Source organism: Nomascus leucogenys, chromosome 12 (genome assembly GCF_006542625.1).
Source record: "Nomascus leucogenys isolate Asia chromosome 12, Asia_NLE_v1, whole genome shotgun sequence".
Lineage (NCBI taxonomy): Eukaryota > Metazoa > Chordata > Mammalia > Primates > Hylobatidae > Nomascus > Nomascus leucogenys.
The window spans coordinates 2,243,595-2,263,857 of record NC_044392.1 but is presented as its reverse complement, the minus strand read 5'-3'; the positions used below and the strand labels follow the sequence as shown (position 1 = coordinate 2,263,857).

Sequence of the window (20,263 nt, the reverse complement as noted above, 5' to 3'; positions counted from 1 at the left end):
CCCTGCGTTGTTCAAGGGTCAACTCTAATACATTTGATTACAGAAAATTCAGAAAATACAGAAAAGGAAAAAGAAGATAAAAGTCACTCCTAATTCTATCACCTAGATGAATCTAATTATTGTTAATCTTTTGGAGTAGTGTCTTTAATTATTTTTTATACAAACGCTATTTTTTATTATAACCATGATAGGTCTCTGTATATGTTTTTGGAACCTGTTTTACTTAATAGACTGTGAATGACCTCCCCACATTAAGTAAGTGTTTTCATCAAAAGAATGTACCATAATTTAACCAAACCTGAGTATTAGATGGACCAGGGAAGTCCACTGGACTTCTGTTATGAACAAAGCTAGAACAGTCATCTTTGAGGCAAATTCTTTGAGACTATCCCAAATTATTTCCGTAAGGTCAATTCCTAGACAGCGGTATTCCCGAAGGAGGCGCCTTCCAAGAAGAGGCGACCTCTAGTGGTTGGAGTGGGAACTGCTAGGACACATTTTTCTTGACTTCACCTCACAGTGTTACAAGGAAAAGGGAATGGAGGAGGAGAATGGACAGGGAGCAGACCAAAGGTTGGTTTTCCTTTCCCTGCCTTCCCACCCATTTCTCATCAGCCCACCTGAGGGTGAAAAGGCCTATCCCGCCCCTTAAAGAGCCTTATGACTTATGTAAATGTGTCCTGGTTATGCCTCCAATTGGCTGGTGAAGTGCAGAACAAGGTTCTGCTTTGGGCTCAGGAAGTGATGTAACCTCTGTGGGCCTTGGTTTGCTCAGCTGTAGCACAGGGTTAATAAGCAGTGAGATCACCCAGGTAAGCACCAAGCGCTGCATGCAGTGCATAGGACCCACGCAGAGTGGTCTCCCTCCGATCATCTAATCCCTCCCTATCCTCCCCCCGGCAGAGCCCAGCACGACACTCCCAGCTCCAGGGTTACCTCTTCAAATCTCACTTTGGCCCCTTTTGTGCCAGGGAAGCCGCCACCAAGGTCCAGAACGTGCATCTTGTGACCCAGCTCAGTGCCCATTTCAAACACGAGCCGGGCATCTGCGATGGACTGAGCATAGACCTGAGGGTCCGGACAGCCACTGCCAATGTGAAAACTGGGAAGAGAGGAAGAGCCTCGGCTGACATGCAGGGCTCCGAGTGCCACCACCTGAGCCCCAGCCAAGTGTGACGTTGGGTGGGCACATGAGACACTGTGCCCATTTTACAGATGCAGTGACTGAGGGCCTGAAATGTTAAATGGGTTGCCAAGGGCCATATGGCAAAGGAGGAGTGGACAGGAGGCGTGATCCAAGGTCTCCTGGCACTTGGTGCTCCTCCCATCCTTCCTTCTGGGATGAGAACCAGGACCCCCAAGTCAACCAGATCTGGCTGTGCCTCCCAGTCAGCAGGGTGGCCTTGGCAGCTTACTCAGCTTTGTTTTAGTTTCCCCACCTATAATGCGGGGACAAGACCCACACCACACAAGGCTGAGAGAATGTGCATGAAGCACTTAGCACAGCACCTGGCACATCCTAAGTACAGAATAAACGAAGCCCTATATTAGGCAGTTCATTGTTCATTAAGTCGTTCATTATTACTCCTTCCATATCCCTGTAAGGAAAGAGGCACACAGCTGGGTGCAGTGGCTCACACCTGTAATCCTAGCACTTTGGGAGGCCAAGGCAAAAGGATTGCTTGAGCCCAAGAGTTTGAGACCAGCCTGAGAAATAAAGTGAGACCCCATCTCCACAACAAATAAAAATTAGTCAGGTGTGGTAACACACGCCTGTGGTTACAGCTACTTGGGAGGCTGAGGCGGGAGAGAGAATTGCTTGAGCCTGGGAGCTCAAGGCTGCAGAAAGCCATGATCATGCCACTGCACTCCAGCCTAGGTGACAGAGTGAGAGCCTATCTCAAAAAAAAAAAAAAGAAAGAAAGAGAGAGAGAGAGAGAGAGAGAGAGAGAGAAAGAAAGAAAGAAAGAAAGAAAGAAAGAAAGAAAGAAAGAAAGAAAGAAAAGAAAAGAGGCCCCTCAAGAGTGTAGCTGCAAAACCTTTGTCCTACAGGCTGGTAAAACTCCCTCAAAGCCCGGTCCCTGGATGGAACTTCCTGGGACAAGACCTTCTGGGGACCCTGGGGTTGGGGAAGGGGCCCTTCCAAACTTGCTTTTCAAGCAGAGGAAATTCTCAAATGGCAGAATTCCAGGCCCAGGGACAGGCCCTACTGGGAGGCCCTGGGGAAGGTCTCATATAGAATTAATTCCTGGGAAAGAGGCAGGGAGCCTGGTGTGGGAGGGGATGGCAGGGGTTCCCAGTGCTCACCTCACACCCACCACCTCCACATGGCTCTTCTTCGCATTTTCAAGCAGGTGTCTGCAGGATTTCAGTGACACTCCAAACTTTAGACTTAGGCGGCTCAGGGAGTGGGAGTCATCGGTAGCAATGCACAGAACCATCCTGATGAGACACGCAGTGCCCCTCTGTTGGACAAACCCTGTCGCCCCACCCCAGCCACATCTCTCAATCAAGGGCTGTGAGCTACATGGCTTAGAGCCACCCAACCCCACAGGCTCCCTGACCCCTCCCTCTCCCTACACAGCCAATCAACCTTCAAGTCCTGTCCAATCCATTCCCTAAATGGACCCATTCCTGCAGCCCCTGCCCTGGTCCAGACCTCACCGACTCTCCTGGGGCAGCTCCAGTCCCTCCAGATCAGTCTCCACAGCAGTCAGAGCTTTCAAACTTGTCATGTATGAGAGGAACCATTTTTAAACAAAGCCTTAAAGAGAGCCCATTAATACTATGGAAGCTGCTTTGGATGGAGTAGAGAGGCCCATCACCTGGCGCCCCCTTCACCCCAAGGCCCCTCCTGGGAAGTCCAAGGTGTCCAGTAATCATGTAAAAGGCACAGACAGAGCAAAACGTCCAGCCCTGACCCCTTCGAAAGTCCATTTGCACCGGGTCCCCGCCCCCGACCAGGATCTCCTTCACCCCCTGCACATAGCACGCGGCAGCCACACTAAGTTTCTGCTTACGCTTGAATGCCCCATGCTGTTTCCAACCTCAGTGCATTTGCTTACGCAGTTCACTATTTATGCCCTCTCCAAATCCTATTCATTCCTCAAGGCCTGCTTCAAATGCCACTTCCTCCGTGGAGCCTTCCTGACCACTCTCTCGACTCTCTCAAGCCTGTGACTTTGGCCTCCATAACACATGGGCCTCACTCTGTCTAGGGTTTTAACCAGTTATTTCTGCCTTTGTTCTAGCTAGACCCTAGCATCCTGGGTTCAGTCTAGGAGTACCTGCCCCAGCCTCCTGCAACTGTGGCTGGGTCCAGGACAGGGTGACCTGCCCCAGCTCCACCCCCTCACCCCACCCCCACCTTCACTCTGAAGGCCAGGCTTCCCACAACCCAGCCTCCCCTCAGCCCAGCCTCCCCACAGCCCAGCCTCCCCACAGCCCAGCCTCCCCTCAGCCCAGCCTCCCCTCAGCCCAGCCTCCCCTCAGCCCAGCCTCCCCACAGCCCAGCCTCCCCTCAGCCCAGCCTCCCCACAGCCCAGCCTCCCCAGCCCAGCCTCCCCTCAGCCCAGCCTCCCCACAGCCCAGCCTCCCCTCAGCCCAGCCTCCCCACAGCCCAGCCTCCCCATGAGTGGTTCTCAGCTTACTTGGCACTGGGGTGGCTCTTTACCACCTTTGCCAGCTCCATCTCATTGTCAAAGCTCAGCAGCCGGATCCCGTGCTTGGCAGCATATTTGATCTGTGCAATTTGCTTACAGGGGTTGGCGCAGATGATCTTACTGGCAGGGACTCCAATTTGCTGGACCAACTCCATCTCTGCCTATAGGGCCCCAAAGGTGGTGGTAAGGAGGCACCAGGGCCTGCTGGCCCATGGAGCCCAAGGAAGCACAGATGAGGGCAAAGTCATAGCTATGCATAGGGAGGCCCATAACAGTGGGCCTTGCTCTAAGACAACAGATACATAGAAACCAGGACTTACATGGATTCACCATTTTTGATAAGCAGGGCTGCCATGTACAGCCATGCAGGTGGTGCACTGAACAATCCTGGGGGGTGGGGAGTTCCCATTCAGAATGAATACAGAGTAGATTTGTATATTTATTACAACTTCCTGGCAGTAAAGCATCTCATTCTAAGAAAATCAGTATACTTATTATAACAATTAAGTGTCTTAAGGAAAGGGTACATTTTCTAATTTACACAAAGGCATTATATGGACTCATGGTAGCCCTGACAACAGGCTTCTGACACATTTTCCTGGCAAATTCAAATGTTTAAATATTACTTGGAAAACAGTAAGGAGGTTCCTCAAAAAAAAACCTAAAAATAGGACAGGGCGCAGTGGCTCACGCCTGTAACCCCAACACTTTGGGAGGCTGAGGTGGGCAGATCACTTGAGGCCAGGAGCTTGAGATCAGCCTGGGAAACATGGCAAAACCCCATCTCTACTAAAAATACAAAAATTAGCCAGGCTTGGTAGTGCATGCCTGTAGTTCCAGCTACTCAGGAGGCTGAGGCAGGAGAATCACTTGAACCCAGGAGGCGGAGGCTGGAGTGAGCCGAGATCGCACCACTGCACTCTAGCCTAGGTGACAGAGCCAGACTCCATCTCAAAAAAATAGAACTACCAACTACCATATGATCCAGCAATCCATACTGGGTATACATCCCAAGGAAAGGAAATCAATATGTAGAAGAGATATCTGCACTCCCATGTTCAGTGCATTATCCACAATCGCCAAGATATGCAAGCCACCTAAGTGTCCATCACAGATGAACAGATAAAGAAAATGTGGTCCACATACACAATGGAATATTATTCAACCTTAAAAATGCAAGAAATCCTGTCATTTACAGCAACATGGATGAGCCTGGAGGTTAAGTGAAATAAGCCAGGCACAGAAAGACAAACATGCATGATCTCACTTATATGTGGAATCTAAAAATGTCAAACTCAGAGAAGCAGCATAGAATGGTGGTTGCCAAGGGCTGGGGTCAATGGCGAGGGGGCAGTGGAAAGAAGTTGGTCAAAGGATACAAAATTTTAGTCAGGAGAATTAAGTTCAAGAGATCTAATATAAATTATGGTGACTATAGTTAATAACAATATATGGTACACTTGGAAATTGCTAAGAGAATAGACCTTAGGGGTTCTCACCACAAAAAAAAGGTAAGTATGTGAGTTAATGGCTAATTAGCTTGTTAACCATTCTACAACGTATACCTATATCAAAACATCATGTTGTACAACATAAATATATACAATTTTTGTCAACTTAATAAATAACAAAAATACTGCTGGTGTATTAGAAAGTCCACCAGACCAAGGGTCTTTTGGACAGAGATCACCCCACTCCAAAGGCCTACCCTGTGCACGGCCCTGTGCAGGGCGTGCTGGCTGTGCTGGCTGTGCTGGCTTAGCCCTGCTCCTCTTGGGGCCTCCTCCTCATCCCCTTTACTCTAGAACATGTGGGCACCTGATTGCTGCATTAATGATACGAACAAATGATGATGATGATGATGATGATGATGATGATGATGATGACAAAGATCATGATGATGATGATGACAGCAACTGTGTTCATTCGGCACCTGCCACAGGCAGGCCCGGAATTAGATGGTTTACATAGAGTGTTAGCATACTTTCTTCTATAAAGAACCAGAGTAAATATTTTAGGCTTTGCGAGCCACACAGTCTCTGTCACAACTTCTCAACTGCCTTTGTAGCACCAGAACAGCCACAGCCAAAGCATAATTGAATGAATGTGGCTGTGGGTCAATAAAACTTCATAAAATTAGGTGGTGGGCTGGATTTGGCCTTCCGTCCGTAGTTTGCCAACCCCTACTTTGGATTCACCCTTTTATTCAGTCCTTGCCAATAACCCATTCAGATGGGTATTAGCTCCATTCTACAGAGAAGGAAACTGATGCTCAGAAGGGCTACGCAGCAAATAGGTGGCAGAACGAACTTTCGAACTCAAGTCTGACTCTCCACAAATAAACAAGAGAAGAGAGAGCCAGTTTTGAAACATGGTGAGAAGCATAAGAGTCATTTTTAGCCTTCCTGATTTTGTAATGAGTCTAATTTTAATTTAGCAACTTTTCAGCACTAGATATTTATAAGCATTATTTCATTTAATCCCAATGACTGTGCTATGAAATATTTACTGGCTACATTTTATGGAGGACAAAATTGAGTTCAGTGAGGTCCACTTGTCTGTGGTGACACAGCCAACCGGTAGCAGAATGGGACACAAAGGTCAAGCTCCAGAGCTGGGCTTGCTGCCACCACAGCTTGCTTCCCAGGGGCAGATGTGGCCTACCCCGAATCTGAGTGGATGTGGACCTGTGTTTTTGTTCCCTGCCTCACCACATGAGGTGAGAGGAAGAAGCAGTGTTAGCACTTTGGGGACCTGTGATTGAGTTTTGATTATAATTTTTTTATTTTTTTAAATAGAGACAGGGTCTCACTACATTGCCCAGGCTGGTTTCGAACTCCTGGGCTCAAGCAGTCCTCCTGCCTTGGCCTCCCAGAGTGCTGGGATTACAGCTGTGAGCCATGGCACTCAGCCTAATTATAAATATTTAAATAAGTGTTGTCATTCATTGAAGGCATATCCTATGCCAGTGACTGCATTAAGTATTTTATATACATTCTCATTTAACCTTACTAATAATCTTATAAGGTAGGGAACAGAGGCTCAGGGAGGCTAAGTGATTTGTCCAAAGTCACACAGCTTCTAAGTGGCACAGATGGGATTCTAACTGTCAAACCTTAGCACACCAGCTCTTAACCTCATTGCTGTAACGGGGAATGCAACCTCAATGCTGCACTGCCGGGTATTTTTGAGCATCTATTGAGTTGCCAGGCTCTGTGATAGGTGTTAATAAAACAAGTGGTGACTAAAGCACATAGGGTCTCTGAGACCATGGAGCTTTCGGGTTGGTGGGGAAGACAGGCAGGGCAGTCCCAAATGAGCGCTGAATAATGACGGAATTACAAGTGGTTAAGAGCTGGGAAGAAAAGGTACATGCCGCAGGAGACCTGGGTGTGAGGGGCAAAGGACAGCCTCAGGGTCAGATATTTAAACTGAGCCCTGCAGGAGGCCTCAGCCAGGCCAAGAGGGAAGGAAAGAATCGAAGAATGTTTCCAGTAGAGGAAGTGGTCTGTGCAGAGGTTCCGAGGCAAGCAGTGCTGAGCACTTCAGCCCGATCAAGGAACAGAGAATGCTGGAGTGGCTCAAGAAGAGCAAGTGAGGACAGTGAGGACAGTGAGGAGAGTGAGGACAGTGAGGACAGTGAGGTCAGTGAGGACAGTGAGGACAGTGAGGACAGTGAGGTCAGAGGGAGGGGGGCAGAGCTGCCAAGGAAACATGTTTTACCCTGCATGTGATGGGAAAGAGTCTAAACGGTTAGGAAGGGAAATGACATGGTCAGATTTGCATTTTAAATACAAGGTCTACATGCCTATCTGGCTACCTGAGGGAGGGCCCAAGGGGATTCTGGGGGAATAGACTGTGGTAGTCAGTGGCTATCACCATCGCCCTGGGGGGATATGACAGAGCCAGCTCCAGAAAAGTGGGGAGATGTGTTCTGGAGGCGGGACTGGCAAGTTGGGTGATAGATTGCGTGTGGTGATGAGGAGGAGGACGTCAGAGGGAACTCCCACACCCAGCAGACTGAGGGGGCCCTTCATGAGGCGGAAGGGGGACATCAGGAGCGCATTTGAACATGCCGGGTTCCAGGCATCTCCTCGTATCAAGTCAACTGGATATATAGGTCTGAGCTGGAGATTCAAATGTAGGAAGCAGTGGCATATTGATGGTATTTAAAGCCATGGGAGGAGATAACCCTTCTGAGAAGGAGGGTTTACAAGACAGGGAGGCCTAGGAATTCAGAAGAATGCTACCGTTTGGAGAGTGGCAGAAGATGGAGAGAGACGGCACCCGGGACCTGCAGAGGTGAGGATGGAGAACGTTTCCAGGGGATGGAGAACAATATGCAGATTAGAAAGCTATTCCTGTAAAGGCAAATCTCGTCTCACAGCGAGACATGTGTCTGGACGGGAAGGAGCTGTCTCAGCTGTAAGAAGAGCCTGATGAGGTGGGGTCGAAGCGATGTTCTCTTTCATCTTATACGCTTCTGAAGCCTTTAAAAATAGGGCCATATGTTACTGTTGAGTCTTTTTTTTTTTTTTTTTTTTTTTTTTTAAAGAATGCACTGCCGGCGGGCGCAGTGGCTCATGCCTGTAGTCCCAGCACTTTGGGAGGCCGAGGCAGGTGGATCATGAGGCCAGGAGTTCAAGACCAGCCTGGCCAACATGGTAAAATCTTGTCTCTACTAAAGAAACAAAAAATTAGCCAGGCATGGTGGTAGGCACCTGTAATCCCAGCTGCTCAGGAGGCTGAGGCAGGAGAATCGCTTGAACCTGGGAGGCAGAGGTTGCAGTGAACTGAGATCACGCCACTGCACTCCAGCCTGGGCAACAGAGCAAGACTCCGTCTCAAAAAATATACATATATATGGCTGGGCACAGTGGCTCATGCCTATAATCCCAGCATTTTGGGAGGCCGAGGCAGGTGGATCACCTGAGGTCGAGAGTTCGAGATCATCCTGACCGACATGGAGAAACCCCATCTCTACTAAAAATACAAAATTAGCCGGGCATTGTGGCGCACGCCTGTAATCCCAGCTACTCGGAAGGCTGAGGCAGAAGAATCACTTGAACCCGGGAGGCAGAGGTTGCGGTGAGCCGAGATTGTGCCACTGCACTCCAGCCTGGGGCAACAAGAGCAAAACTCCGTCTCAAAAAAAAAAAAAAAATGCTATATATCCACCAAAACCATCCTGGTGATCATCTATGGAGACATAAAGCTGATGTCCTAGTTTCTTTTGGGGTGAATGAATCAATGTGTTATTTGCATGTATTGTTAGTTCACAATCCATATTGAATGTAAAGTGCCCACTGGACCCTGCAGATCACTGGGGATGTTGGTAAGAGAAAATTCTTTGGAATAGTGAAAGTGGAGGCTGGGAAGCAATGGCTTAAGGAAGGAGTGCTGCAGGAAAGAAAAAATGGGGGCGGACAGGCGAATGCAGACAACTAAGTTGAGTTTGGTCACGAAAAGAGAGCAAGGGATTGGGCTGGAAGAGGATGTGGTGCCCAGCAAAGGCTTTTTAAGATGGCAGGATGCTGAGGGAGACAGAGAGAGCAAGCGATTGGGACAGGAGAGATGACACAGTGGTCCTCGGGCAGGTGGCTGGGTAGACCAGAGTCCCCGAGCAAGCCATGGCCCTGGCCCCTGTCCAATGCGTGTCTGTCTGCACATCCAGCCCTAGCTCACACCAGGCCCTTGGTCAGTGTCCACCCACTAAGGCACAATGCCGTTAAGCATGGCCACCCACTACAGACGACCAGAAGAGGGCAGCCTTGGCCTTCCAAGAAAAGCTGTAAGTCCGGCAGCCACCTCTCCAGAAGTGCACCAAAGGGTCTGCGTGATACCATCACAGGGAGGGGGCTTAAGTCTCTCCTCGCGCCTGCAGTTGGCTGAGGGCATCCATCACTGGCTGAATCCCAGGTCAGCTATCCTCTCCCCAGCAACCTTGGAAAAAACAGAGTCCAAGGCAACTCAGCAGGACTCAAGCTGCCACCACCCTGGTGCGGAACCTCCATCTCTCATTTCCTTATATGTTAAATGTGTCCTCACCAGGCTACGGTCAGAATCCCCATAAAAAAAAAAAAAAATTACCTCACAGGGCTGTTGCGAGAATAAAATGAGATCATGTACAGAAAACACTTGGCAAAGTGCCTGACACAACAGAAGCACTCGTCAAAGGGCAGATGCTTCTCCAGTCCCCGCTGTCATCAAGGTCTCCGTCAGCCTTAACACCCCACTCTGCCCTTTCTTCTAGAGAACGAAGAGCCTCCCCTTGGGGTTCCTGAAGCAGAAAACTCTAGGCAGTGGGGTTTGGTCCTGTTCTTCACCCTAGACCTCGGGGACTGAAAGGGTCCTGCTCCTTCTCATCCCACGTGGAGGCCCAGGGCACTGCAGGAAGAAGTGGGAAACGAGGACGTCCTGGCTCTGCTACCCACAGATGGCTGACCCCCTGGTTTCCTCAACTGTAGAATGGCAGTCCCTCCCCCTGTGTGCCTCACAGAGCTTCATGGAAGACATGCACAAAACGAGGTGTGCAAAGCATGAACTAACCCAAAGACAAGAGGAAGCACCTCATCTACCATGAAAGGCGTTAACATTCGGTCCCTGCTACAGATTAACCCGTTCGTTCTGACCATCCCAGTCAAGTGCACACCTCTCCCCAGCCTGGAGTCGCCCCAGCTCTGTCATCCTTCCCAGGACTCCAGGAGTCCCTGCTAGAACTCTCCTCGCAACATCCAGCCATATTACGCAACCATTACTAACCACCAAGAAATTAGTGCTAATGACAATATCACAAAGCAGTGCCCACTGGACTTGCTCCCACCTCAGGGCCTTTGCACTTGCTGTTCCTGCTGCCTGAAATGCCCTTTCCCTGGTTATCCACCTGGCTTGATCCCTTGGCTCTTTTGGGTCTGTATTCAAATCTTAGTGTACCATTCCCGGGCCAAACTATCTAAAAGTACAATCCTCTCTCCCAACATTCCTTACTTCCCTTTCCTGTTTTCTCTCTACAGCATTTTCCATCTAAAATACTAATATTTTCATTATTTCATCTGTTGTTTTTTTTTTTTTGTAAACAAGCTCCATGAAGGAAGGGCTTTTGTTGTTTTCTTTTGTTCACTGCCAAATCCCCACCTAGAATAACGCTTGGCCTCAGAAGAGATGCCCAATTAATATTTGCTGAATCAATAAATGAGATACTTTCAAAGCTTGACTTAATTGAAACTTTATAGCTTAAATGCTTTTATCTAGCAAGGACAGAATGGAAATAAACTAAGCATTCAACTCAAGGACAGCAGTCTACCAATTCCGTATTGCCAGCCCTGCCTAGTGACTACCGCATCGTAGGAGTTCAGTAGACACTGAATGACAGGAGATAAGCAAAGTTAATCTAAAGTGGCGCAGTGGCTCACGCCTGTAAACCCAGCACTTTGGGAGGCTGAGGTGGGTGGATCACCTGAGGTCGCGAGTTTGAGATCAGCCTGGCCAACATGCTGAAAGCCTGTCTCTACTGAAAATACAAAAAAATCAGCTGGGTACGGTGATGTGCACCTGTAATCCCATCTACTCGGGAGGCTGAGGGCAGGAGAATCACCTGAACCCGGGAGGTGAAGGTTGCAGTGAGCCAAGATGGCACCACTGCACTCCAGCCTGGGTGACAGAACAAGACACCATCTCAAAAAATGAAAAAAACAAATAAATCTAAAGAGAGCAGGAGGGAATGAAGACAACAGCAGAAATCAAATCAGAAAGAATTGGTGGCAGCCGGGTGCGGTGGCTCACGCTTGTAATCCCAGCACTTTGGGAGGCCGAGGTGGGCGGATCACGAGGTCAGGAGATCGAGACCACGGGGAAACCCCGTCTCTACTAAAAATACAAAAAATTAGCCAGGCGTGGTGGCGGGCGCCTGTAGTCCCAGCTACTCGGAGAGGCTGAGGCAGGAGAATGGCGTGAACCCGGGAGGCGGAGCTTGCAGTGAGCCGAGATTGCGCCACTGCACTCCAGCCTGAGCGACAGAGCGAGACTCTGTCTCAAAAAAAAAAAAAAAAAAAGAAAAGAAAAGAAACCAACAAAATATGGAGATGCTTTTGTTTTGTTTTAATTAGAAGAACATCGTGTATAGCTCTGTGCCAAACAAATTTGCAAATCTCCATTAAAAAGATGAGCTTTCTACCAGGGACATAGAAGATTCCAATCTGAAACTTCAAGGCTGACAAATTCCATGCCGTTTCTCCCTCCCTCATTCCTTGAGACCCCTCCTGAGTGGGTGGTCTTCCCAGAGGGCAAGGACCAACTGCAGGTACCTCTTGCTCCCCAGAGCCCACCTGCACTAGCCTGGCCATGTGTGTGTTCAGTGGGCATGGAGGGTCAGTGCGCCATGGGGGCAGGGCTTACCTTGTTGGCACAGCTAAAGCCCAGCCCCAGCTGGGCCAGAACCTTCAGCACACCTGGGCTGCTGTTGCACTTGACAGCGTAAAAGGGCCGGACTCGTGGCAGGCACTTCAGAAAGCAAAAGTGCTTCCTCACGATGGCACCCAGGTCAGCCACGAAGAAGGCAGCTACCTCGTCCTGAATGACAAGAAGTGGATGAATGTGAGACCCCATCCAGCTCCCACCCTGTGCATGCCATCCATGATCCTTCCGAGTACCTGACCCAGGTTCAGTTCTGGCCACAGAGCTACCCTGCTGTTAAGTTTTCTGGGCCTCCCCAAGCCTACAGGACAGAAGGCAAACTCCTCAGCCTGGCATTCAAGGCTCTGATCTAGCCCCAACCCCTCCCCTCAATGGGGCTAAAACTCCAGCTGTAGGCTGGATCATTTTCCCACCTTCAAACCTTTGTTCCCACCATGCCCTGCAGAATACCCTCCCCACTCCTGTGTCTGGCAAAATCCTTAAAGTTTCACTCAAATGCCACCTTCCCCAAACCAATAAGGCAACTCTGCTTTTAAATGCTCCCACTGCATTTGCATTTGCTTCCAAGGTATCAGAACTGCATATGCATCCCTCTATTCTAGAAAAGGGTAAACTCCAGGCCAGGCGCGGTGGCTCACGCCTGTAATCCTAGCACTTTCGGAGGCCGAGGCGGGCGGATCATGAGGTCAGGAGATCGAGACCATCCTGGCTGACACGGTGAAACCCCGTTTCTACTAAAAGTACAAAAAATGAGCCGGGCGTGGTGGCGGGCGCCTGCAGTCCCAGCTACTCGGGAGGCTGAGGCAGGAGAATGGCCTGAACCCGGGAGGCAGAGCTTGCAGTGAGCCAAGATTGCGCCACTGCACTCCAGCCTGGGCTACAGAGCAAGACTCAATCTCAAAAAAAAGAAAAGAAAAGAAAAGAAAAGGGTAAACTCCCTAAAGGCAGAAGCTATGGCCTACAGCTCACTGCCTTCCAAACACAGGCGCTCGATGAAGCCTTAAGCTAGTCCCGCTGACACTGCAACCTATCCCTATGGACAACTGTTCATTGCAGATGTGCTAAAGGCCAAACATGTATGAGGCTATGGGTGAGACCATATTACTTAAATGTGGAAGGGACCCTTCCAGAGTTCCTTCCCTGGGACTCAGTTTCCCTTTCATGCAACACTTTTTTACTCATGCCCACTTGGTGCCAAACGTTATGCTAAGGGACAGAGATGACCAAACAGTACTGTTGCTCTGAAGGAGCTTGGGTCTGGAAGAAAAGGAACCCCTTAAGTACTTACAAGTCCATTCAGCAGAAGTTAGATGGCAGTTTCTACAAGGTGCAATGCGGGGGCATGGAGAAAGAAAATACAAAATCTGCCTGGGGCGATCAGGAAAAGGCAACACTGATGAGAAGCAAGGAATGACTAGAAAGGGGTAAAGAGGGGAGAGGCTGAGAGAAGGATGCTGCAAGCAGAAGGAACAGCCTGGGCAAAGGCATGGTAATAGGGCACACGGCATCACTGGGAAATGCAAATTGAGTCACTTAGCTCCGAAGGAGCATAATATATACTGTGGGGAAAGCTGGGAATGGGGCTATGGAGGCAGGAAGCTCTGACTTGATCCCGTAGGCAGTGGGGAATTGCCAAATTCTGATTTTCAACAGGACTATGATACCTTTGGAGGGGGTGGCATGAGACAGGGAGCTCAGGGGGCCTTTGGAGAGAGGCAGACTGAACTAGAAAGTGAGGTTCCACATAAGCACACTGGAGGGTTATTTAAGGAGTCAGAATTCACAGAGCTTGGTAATGCCTAGATGTGGGCGGTGAGGGAGAGGGGGCAGCAGGAGAGGAATCCCCCGTTTCTGACCTTGGAGGGCTGGGTAGAAAGGCAACATAGGAGGGGCAGGTTTGGGGGCAAGGACCAAGAATTGGGGATAAATCGAGCCCCTTTCTTGCAAATAGCAAGGATTGCGTACCAAATAAGCGAAAGGATAAGATGAGGGCCCTAGGGACCCTTCCTGAGGAGGCAGCTGATCTGTACAGGGGACCGGGGACCCACCCCCATTCCCAACCCCTCACCGTGGTGGCCTGTGAGGCCCCCAGAGTGAGTTCCTTCAGCAGGTCTCGGGTTCTGAAGCCCTCCTCCACCATCACAAAGTCCGATTCACTCAGGTAGCCAGCCATGCCTTGCAGGAGGAGCTGACGGGCTGGATGGAACCGCTGCTGCAGCCGCCGCCTTAGAAAGTATGCAACACACTGCAGGGCGGGGGGGGGAGACGAAGGGAACGGCTGGGGGCCGGCTCCGCTGCCCCACTCGCCTCCCGCCTCCCGAGGCCAGGGATCCCAATCCCGTCACAACCCGCCCCCAGCACAAGCCCGGGGTTCACTAGGCAAGGGTGGAGAAAGTCAAGAATCCCGGATTTCAGACGGAGACAAGGCACCGTATGCCCAAATGTGACTGCCTCTCCGAGTCAGTTGCCCCATCTGTAAAATGGATGAATTGTTTTGGAGAGCCTTCCCAGTTCTGAAATTCTGGATTTCAGGAAAGAGAGAGAGAGATGGAACAGAAAATCTGAGAAACTTGAGTGGGGAAGTTTCCAGGGCGCCCCCAGTCTTGACCACGCCCACCTAGAGGGTAGCCGGTGGCCACGCCAAGGAGTCTCAGCCTAAGAGCAAGAGCTTAAGTTCGAGTCCGCTCTCTACTGCTTGACCTCGGGTACCCTCTGACCCTTTCGGAGCCGCAGTTTCCCCAATTGTAAATGGGGGCTGGACTGATCCTGACGTGCTAGAATTCTAGGCGTGCCTGGGGGCGCCACGCGGCGGGTGGGGGCCTCAAGCTCCTGGGAGAGAACGGAAGGCCGAGGGTTTTTCTGTCCGAGTGACTCCTACCGAGTGCAGGGCCGAGGTCCCCCCATCCCCCAGGGCCCCTTACCAAGCTCCGTCCTCCTTCGCGGGGGCCAGAGCCAGGCGCGCTGCTAGGGGGGGTCGCCGGTGACCTCGAAACTTGTGCAACACCCCGAGGAGGAGTGGCAGTTGCGGAGCCGAGGCCCCTGCTGACAGGAGGCAGAAGGGGCAGGAGGCCAGGTCAGCACCAGGGCTGAGGGCGTCCGCTCCCCGAGGCTCCCCAGGCCACTTTCCGCACTCGCCTTAAAACGCATTTACACGGCTTCGGCCCATAGGTCTCCCCAGCGAGTGAATCGGATCCTCGGCGCCTCCGCTGTCTCGCTCCCCCGGGCTCGGTCCAGCGGCCTGCGCCCCGCCCGCCCAGCAGCCACCGACACCCGCCCCCCCCCCCACGCCCCGCCTTCCGCCCGCCGTTCCCTTATATAACCCCGCCCAGGCCCCGCCCATAGTGCCGAGGCCCTGCCTCCGCTTGGCCGTAGCCCTGGCAACCGGGTGCCGCCATCCCATTGGTCCATTCCGACATAAAGCGCTCAGCTCTGCTCGCCCGTGCCGCAGTCTTCGCCCCCGGAGGCCTGGTGGTGGCTACCTCACGCTGGGAAATCAGAACTACAGGGCCGCCGCCACGCGGGTGGGACGCTTAGACCCTGCATCTTAGGTCTTAGAGAGTGGGCAGGACCGGGAAGCCTTTTCTGCCTCTGCCTCTGCCTCAACTTACTTCGTGGTCCCGCTCTTGTCTGCAGCAGGAACTGCTCACTCATCTCTTGAAACCCATTTCCAATGACATGTCCTTGTATTGCTTTTGTAATAAAATTCTTTTTATTTAATTGCTTCTTCCAGGCATCTTCCCCGACTCCAACTCAAAACGCATCTAAAATGTCTTCAGAGAACGTTTTTGTGACTTTCCCAGTTCAGGGCAATCCCTCCCTTTATCCCATCCTCTGAACCCGGCAAACTCTTACTCACCTCTCAAGAGAAATGTGTCTCCTTCTCCAAGAAGCTTTCCCGGACTTCCTCAACTCAAAGCATTTCTTATATACCGAAAGCTGCTGCTCACCCATCAAAGTCCTGTATAATGTCACTTCTGTTGAACCTTCCATGACTTGCCTGGCCCCAAGGAACACAGCATTTACTCTGTCTGGACCCCTCACTCATTTGGTTCTTGTTACCCATAGAGTGAGATTCCTGTCGTTATTTTACACTTCTTGTTTGGTTACACTTTGCATCTAGTTTGTGATTTCCCAAGGGCAAGGACTGAATACCCTGCTCAAGTGCCTGATGCTTAGCATAGACAAGAATGCTGAAGAAGATTCAATGGCTGTGTTACTCAAAAGCTGATTCAAAAGTTCATCTGGAAAAGTAAGTGTACAAAAACAGGCAAGACACTCTTTTTGCCCAAGCTGGAGTGCAATGGCACGATCTCAGCTCACTGCAAACTCTGCCTCCTGGGTTCAAGCGATTCTCCTGCCTCAGCCTCCCAAGTAACTGGGATTATAGGTGCATGCCACCACGCACAGCTAATTTTGTATTTTCAGTAGAGATGGGGTTTCACCATGTTGGCCAGGGTGGTCTTGAACTCCTGACCTCTTACTGAATCTACCCGCCTCGGCCTCCCAAAGTGCTGGGATTATAGGCGTGAGCCACCGCGCCCGGCCAAAACTACAGTCTTTAAAACAGTATGGTGCTGGAGCAGGAAGAGACAGTGGTAAAACAGAACAGAGTCTACCACAGTCCCATATACATTGGAGATTGGTACATAATGAAGGCAGCATTTCAAATCAATGAAGCCAAAGGGCTTTTGGTCTACCACATGTCTTCATGTCCCCTGCTAGGCTGTGGGCTTTTTTTTTTTTTTTTCTCTTTTGAGACAAGGACCTCAGCTCACTGCAATCTCCACCTCCCAGGCTCGAGTGATCCTCCAACCTCGGCCTCCCAAGTAGCTGGGACTACAGGTGCATGCCACCATGCCTTGCTGATTTTTGCATTTTTTGTAGAGACAGGGTTTTGCCCTGTTGTCCAGGCTGGTCTCAAACTCCTGAGCTCTAGCAATCTGCCCGCCTCAGCCTCCCAAAGTGCTGGGATTACAGGTGTGAGCTACTGTGCCCAGTGGGCTGTAGACTTTTTTTTAAATCAGAGGCACTTCTTGTCCTGCCTTAGTATCTCCCTAGGACACTCTGCACAATCTAGTTAGAACATGCTCAGTACACAGATGGTGCAGGGCAGGGACCAGAGGCAGAGAGAGCCATTTTCTGCTCCCTACCCAGCTGGGACATATAATTGCTGGGTGTCCTTGGCTGAGTCACCCTAACTGGATCTGGGTCACTTCTGCCTGGCTTGATTTCCCCCTGTGAACTGAAAGGTTTCAGACTGATTTCTCTGGGCCCTTCTGCCTGGAACCGTCTTGTTTTCTACGCATAGGAGTGGCATTTCAGGAGGCAGCTTTATAGGACAGTCATTTTCAGGCCCTTTCTTTGAGATTAGTAGTCATTTGCAACACAGTATGAGAACAAGTATCTACTAATCAGGAAGGGTAGATTAGGACGGCCATGGCAGAAACCTTAAAAGATTAGACTGAGAGGGCCAGGAGCGGTGGCTCACGCCTGTAATCCCAGCCGAGGCAGGAGGATCACGAGGTCAGGAGATCGAGACCATCCTGGCTAACACGGTGATACCCCTATCTCTACTAAAAATACAAAAAAAAAATTAGCCAGGCGCGGTGGCGGGCGCCTGTAGTCCCAGCTACTCGGGAGGCTGGGGCAGGAGAATGGCGTGAACCTGGGAGGTGGAGCTTGCGGTGAGCCGAGATCATGCCACCACACTCCAGCCTGGGTGACAGAGCGAGACTCTGTCTCAAAAAAAAAAAAAAAAATTAGACTGAGAGGAGAGGAGCACCCAAATAACTTTGGCTCTACTTTTAGTTAAATCATTCTCTGAGCTGTCTGCATTTGGATGTCATGGTCTGTGTCTGCCCTACCAGCTTTTTTCATCACCTAGTAGGCACATAATAGGTACATTCAATATGTTTACTGAATGAATCAATAGAGGTAAGAAGAAACAGGCCAGGTGCGGTGGCTCACGCCTGTAATCCCAGCACTTTGGGAGGCCGAGGCGGGCAGATTACGAGGTCAGGAGATAGAGACCATCCTGGATAACACAGTGAAACCCCGTCTCTACTAAAAATACAAAAAAAATAGCTGGGCATGGTGGCAGGCGCCTGTAGTCCCAGCTACTCAGGAGGCTGAGGCAGGAGAATGGCGTGAACCCAGGAGGCAGAGTTTGCAGTGAGCCAAGATTGCGCCACTGCACTCCACCCTGGGCCACAGAGAGAGACTCCGCCTCAAAAAAAAAAAAAGAAGAAGAAACAAACCAGAATCCAGTCTGTCCATTTGGAATCTATCAAGAGTAAGTAATCAGAGCAGAAAAATCTGCACCCTGGACTGAGTACAGATAGGCTGTGGCTTTTCCTTTTTTCCCTGCTTGTTATGTGATGTCACTCAAACTCCATGACAACCCTATGTCACAGGAGCCACATTTGTTCTCATTTTACAGATGAGAAATATAAAGCTTAGAAAAGTTCAGTAACTTGCCCAGGATCACACAGCAAGTAAAGGTAAAGACTGGATTTAAATACAAGCCAATCCTGACCTTTAACCTTTATGCTTGACTGCCAATCAGTGGCTGAGAATTCTGGCCCCAGCTAAACAAAAGTTACACACTCATCCTGCCAGCATCCAACCCAAAAGCTGGTAGCTTCTCTTCTGCTTGTCTCTCATGCTACTGCTGTCTTAGCATCTATGATTGCTGTGCTGAGCCCTCAAGAACGTAGAGCAGAAGCAGGATAAAAATCTTCTGATCTCTAGTCAGAATCATGTCAGCCAAGTCAATCTATTCTTCATAAACCAAGAGTAATCACAATCACAAACGTTGCAATAATAAAAATGCCTTATTAGTACATAGAACTGGAGAGTTTGAAAAATACTTTCCTGTTCATCATTTTATTCAGGCTTCCCAAAATTCCACCAGTATTAATTTCTTAGGGATGCCATAACAAAGTACCAAAAATGAGTGGCTTAAAATAACAGAAATGTATTGTCTCCAGTTATGGAGGCCAGGAGTCTGGAGTCAAGGAGTTGGCAGGGCCATGCTCTCTCTGATGGCTCTAGGAGAGAATCTTTCCTTGCTTCTTCTAGCCTGTGCTGTTAGCTGGCAATCCTTGGCGTTCCTTGGCTCATAATGCATCACTCCAGTAACATGGCCGTCTTCTCCCTGTGTGTCTTCATATGATCTTCCCTCTATATGTGTTTGTCTCTGGGTCCACATTTCCCCTTTTAATAAGGATGCTTATCACATGGGATTAGGGTCCACCCTAATGACCCCATTTAAACTTGATTACCTCTGCAAAGTCCTGTTTCCAAATAAGGTCACATTCTGTGGCACTGGAGGTTAGGACTTAAAAATAACTTTTTACAAGGACACAACTCAACCCATAACACCACCAAACACTTCTTTTTTCATAATTGACCAAAATATAGATCCATGATGACACCTAGTTGTGAGGGAGGTGGGAAGACATAGTCTTTAGTTGGGTATATTGCTGTTCCTCCTACCCCCCAATAAAATAAAAATACTAATGAAGACAAGGAGAGAAGACATTTTGTGGTAACTAGTAGGGAAGATTATTTCTCCCTTTTAAGGATCAGTATACCACTGGGTGCAGCAGCTCATGCCTGTAATCCCAGCACTTTGGGAGGCTGAGGCAGGTGGATCACTTGAGGTCAGGAGTTCAAGACCAGCCTGGCCAATATAGTGAAACTCCATCTTTACTAAAAATACAAAAAAGCAGCCGGGCATGGTGGTGAGCACCTATAATCCCAGGTACTGGGGCGGCTGAGGTGGGAGAATCAATTGAACCCAGGAGGCAGATGTTGCAGTGAGCCAAGATTGCACCACTGCACTCCAGTCTGGGCAACAGAGCAAGACTCCATCTCTAAAAAAAAAATAAAAATAAAAAAATAAAGATCAGCATATCAGCTGCTATGGTTTGAATGTGTCTCTCAAAAACCTTGGGTTGTAATTTAATACCCAATGCAACAGTGTTGGGAGGTAGGGCCTAATGGGAAATGTTTAAGTCATGAGGGCTCCACCACCATAAATGGATTAATGCCAATTATAAAAGGGTTCAAGGCTGTGAGTTCAACCTCTTGCTCTCTCTTGCCCTCTCCACCACCTTCCACCATGAACTTATGCAGCAAGAAGGCCTCCACTAGATGCAGCTCCTCAGTCTTGGACTTCCCAGCCT

General features: G+C 49.8%; 1 protein-coding gene across 6 annotated transcripts in view; it reads right to left on the bottom strand.

Annotated features, from left to right (window-relative positions):
• The window catches only part of AZIN2 (antizyme inhibitor 2), a 41,209-nt gene extending 25,863 nt beyond the window's left edge, over positions 1 to 15,346 (bottom strand). For 2 of the 6 annotated variants that reach the window (XM_030823350.1, XM_030823354.1), the window contains exons 1-7: positions 15,210 to 15,346; positions 14,996 to 15,116; positions 14,143 to 14,319; positions 12,057 to 12,230; positions 3,651 to 3,823; positions 2,308 to 2,442; positions 937 to 1,102 (exon numbers count right to left, since the gene is read on the bottom strand). In XM_030823350.1, the coding sequence (XP_030679210.1) occupies positions 937 to 1,102; positions 2,308 to 2,442; positions 3,651 to 3,823; positions 12,057 to 12,230; positions 14,143 to 14,247 (753 nt within the window). In that variant the 5' untranslated portion in view covers positions 14,248 to 14,319; positions 14,996 to 15,116; positions 15,210 to 15,346. Of the gene's footprint in view, positions 1 to 936; positions 1,103 to 2,307; positions 2,480 to 3,650; positions 3,824 to 12,056; positions 12,231 to 13,362; positions 13,395 to 14,142; positions 14,320 to 14,995 lie in introns of those variants that run through there. The other 4 variants (XM_030823353.1, XM_030823351.1, XM_030823355.1 and 1 more) reach the window with 4 other exon arrangements.
• Positions 15,347 to 20,263: the final 4,917 nt, after the last annotated feature.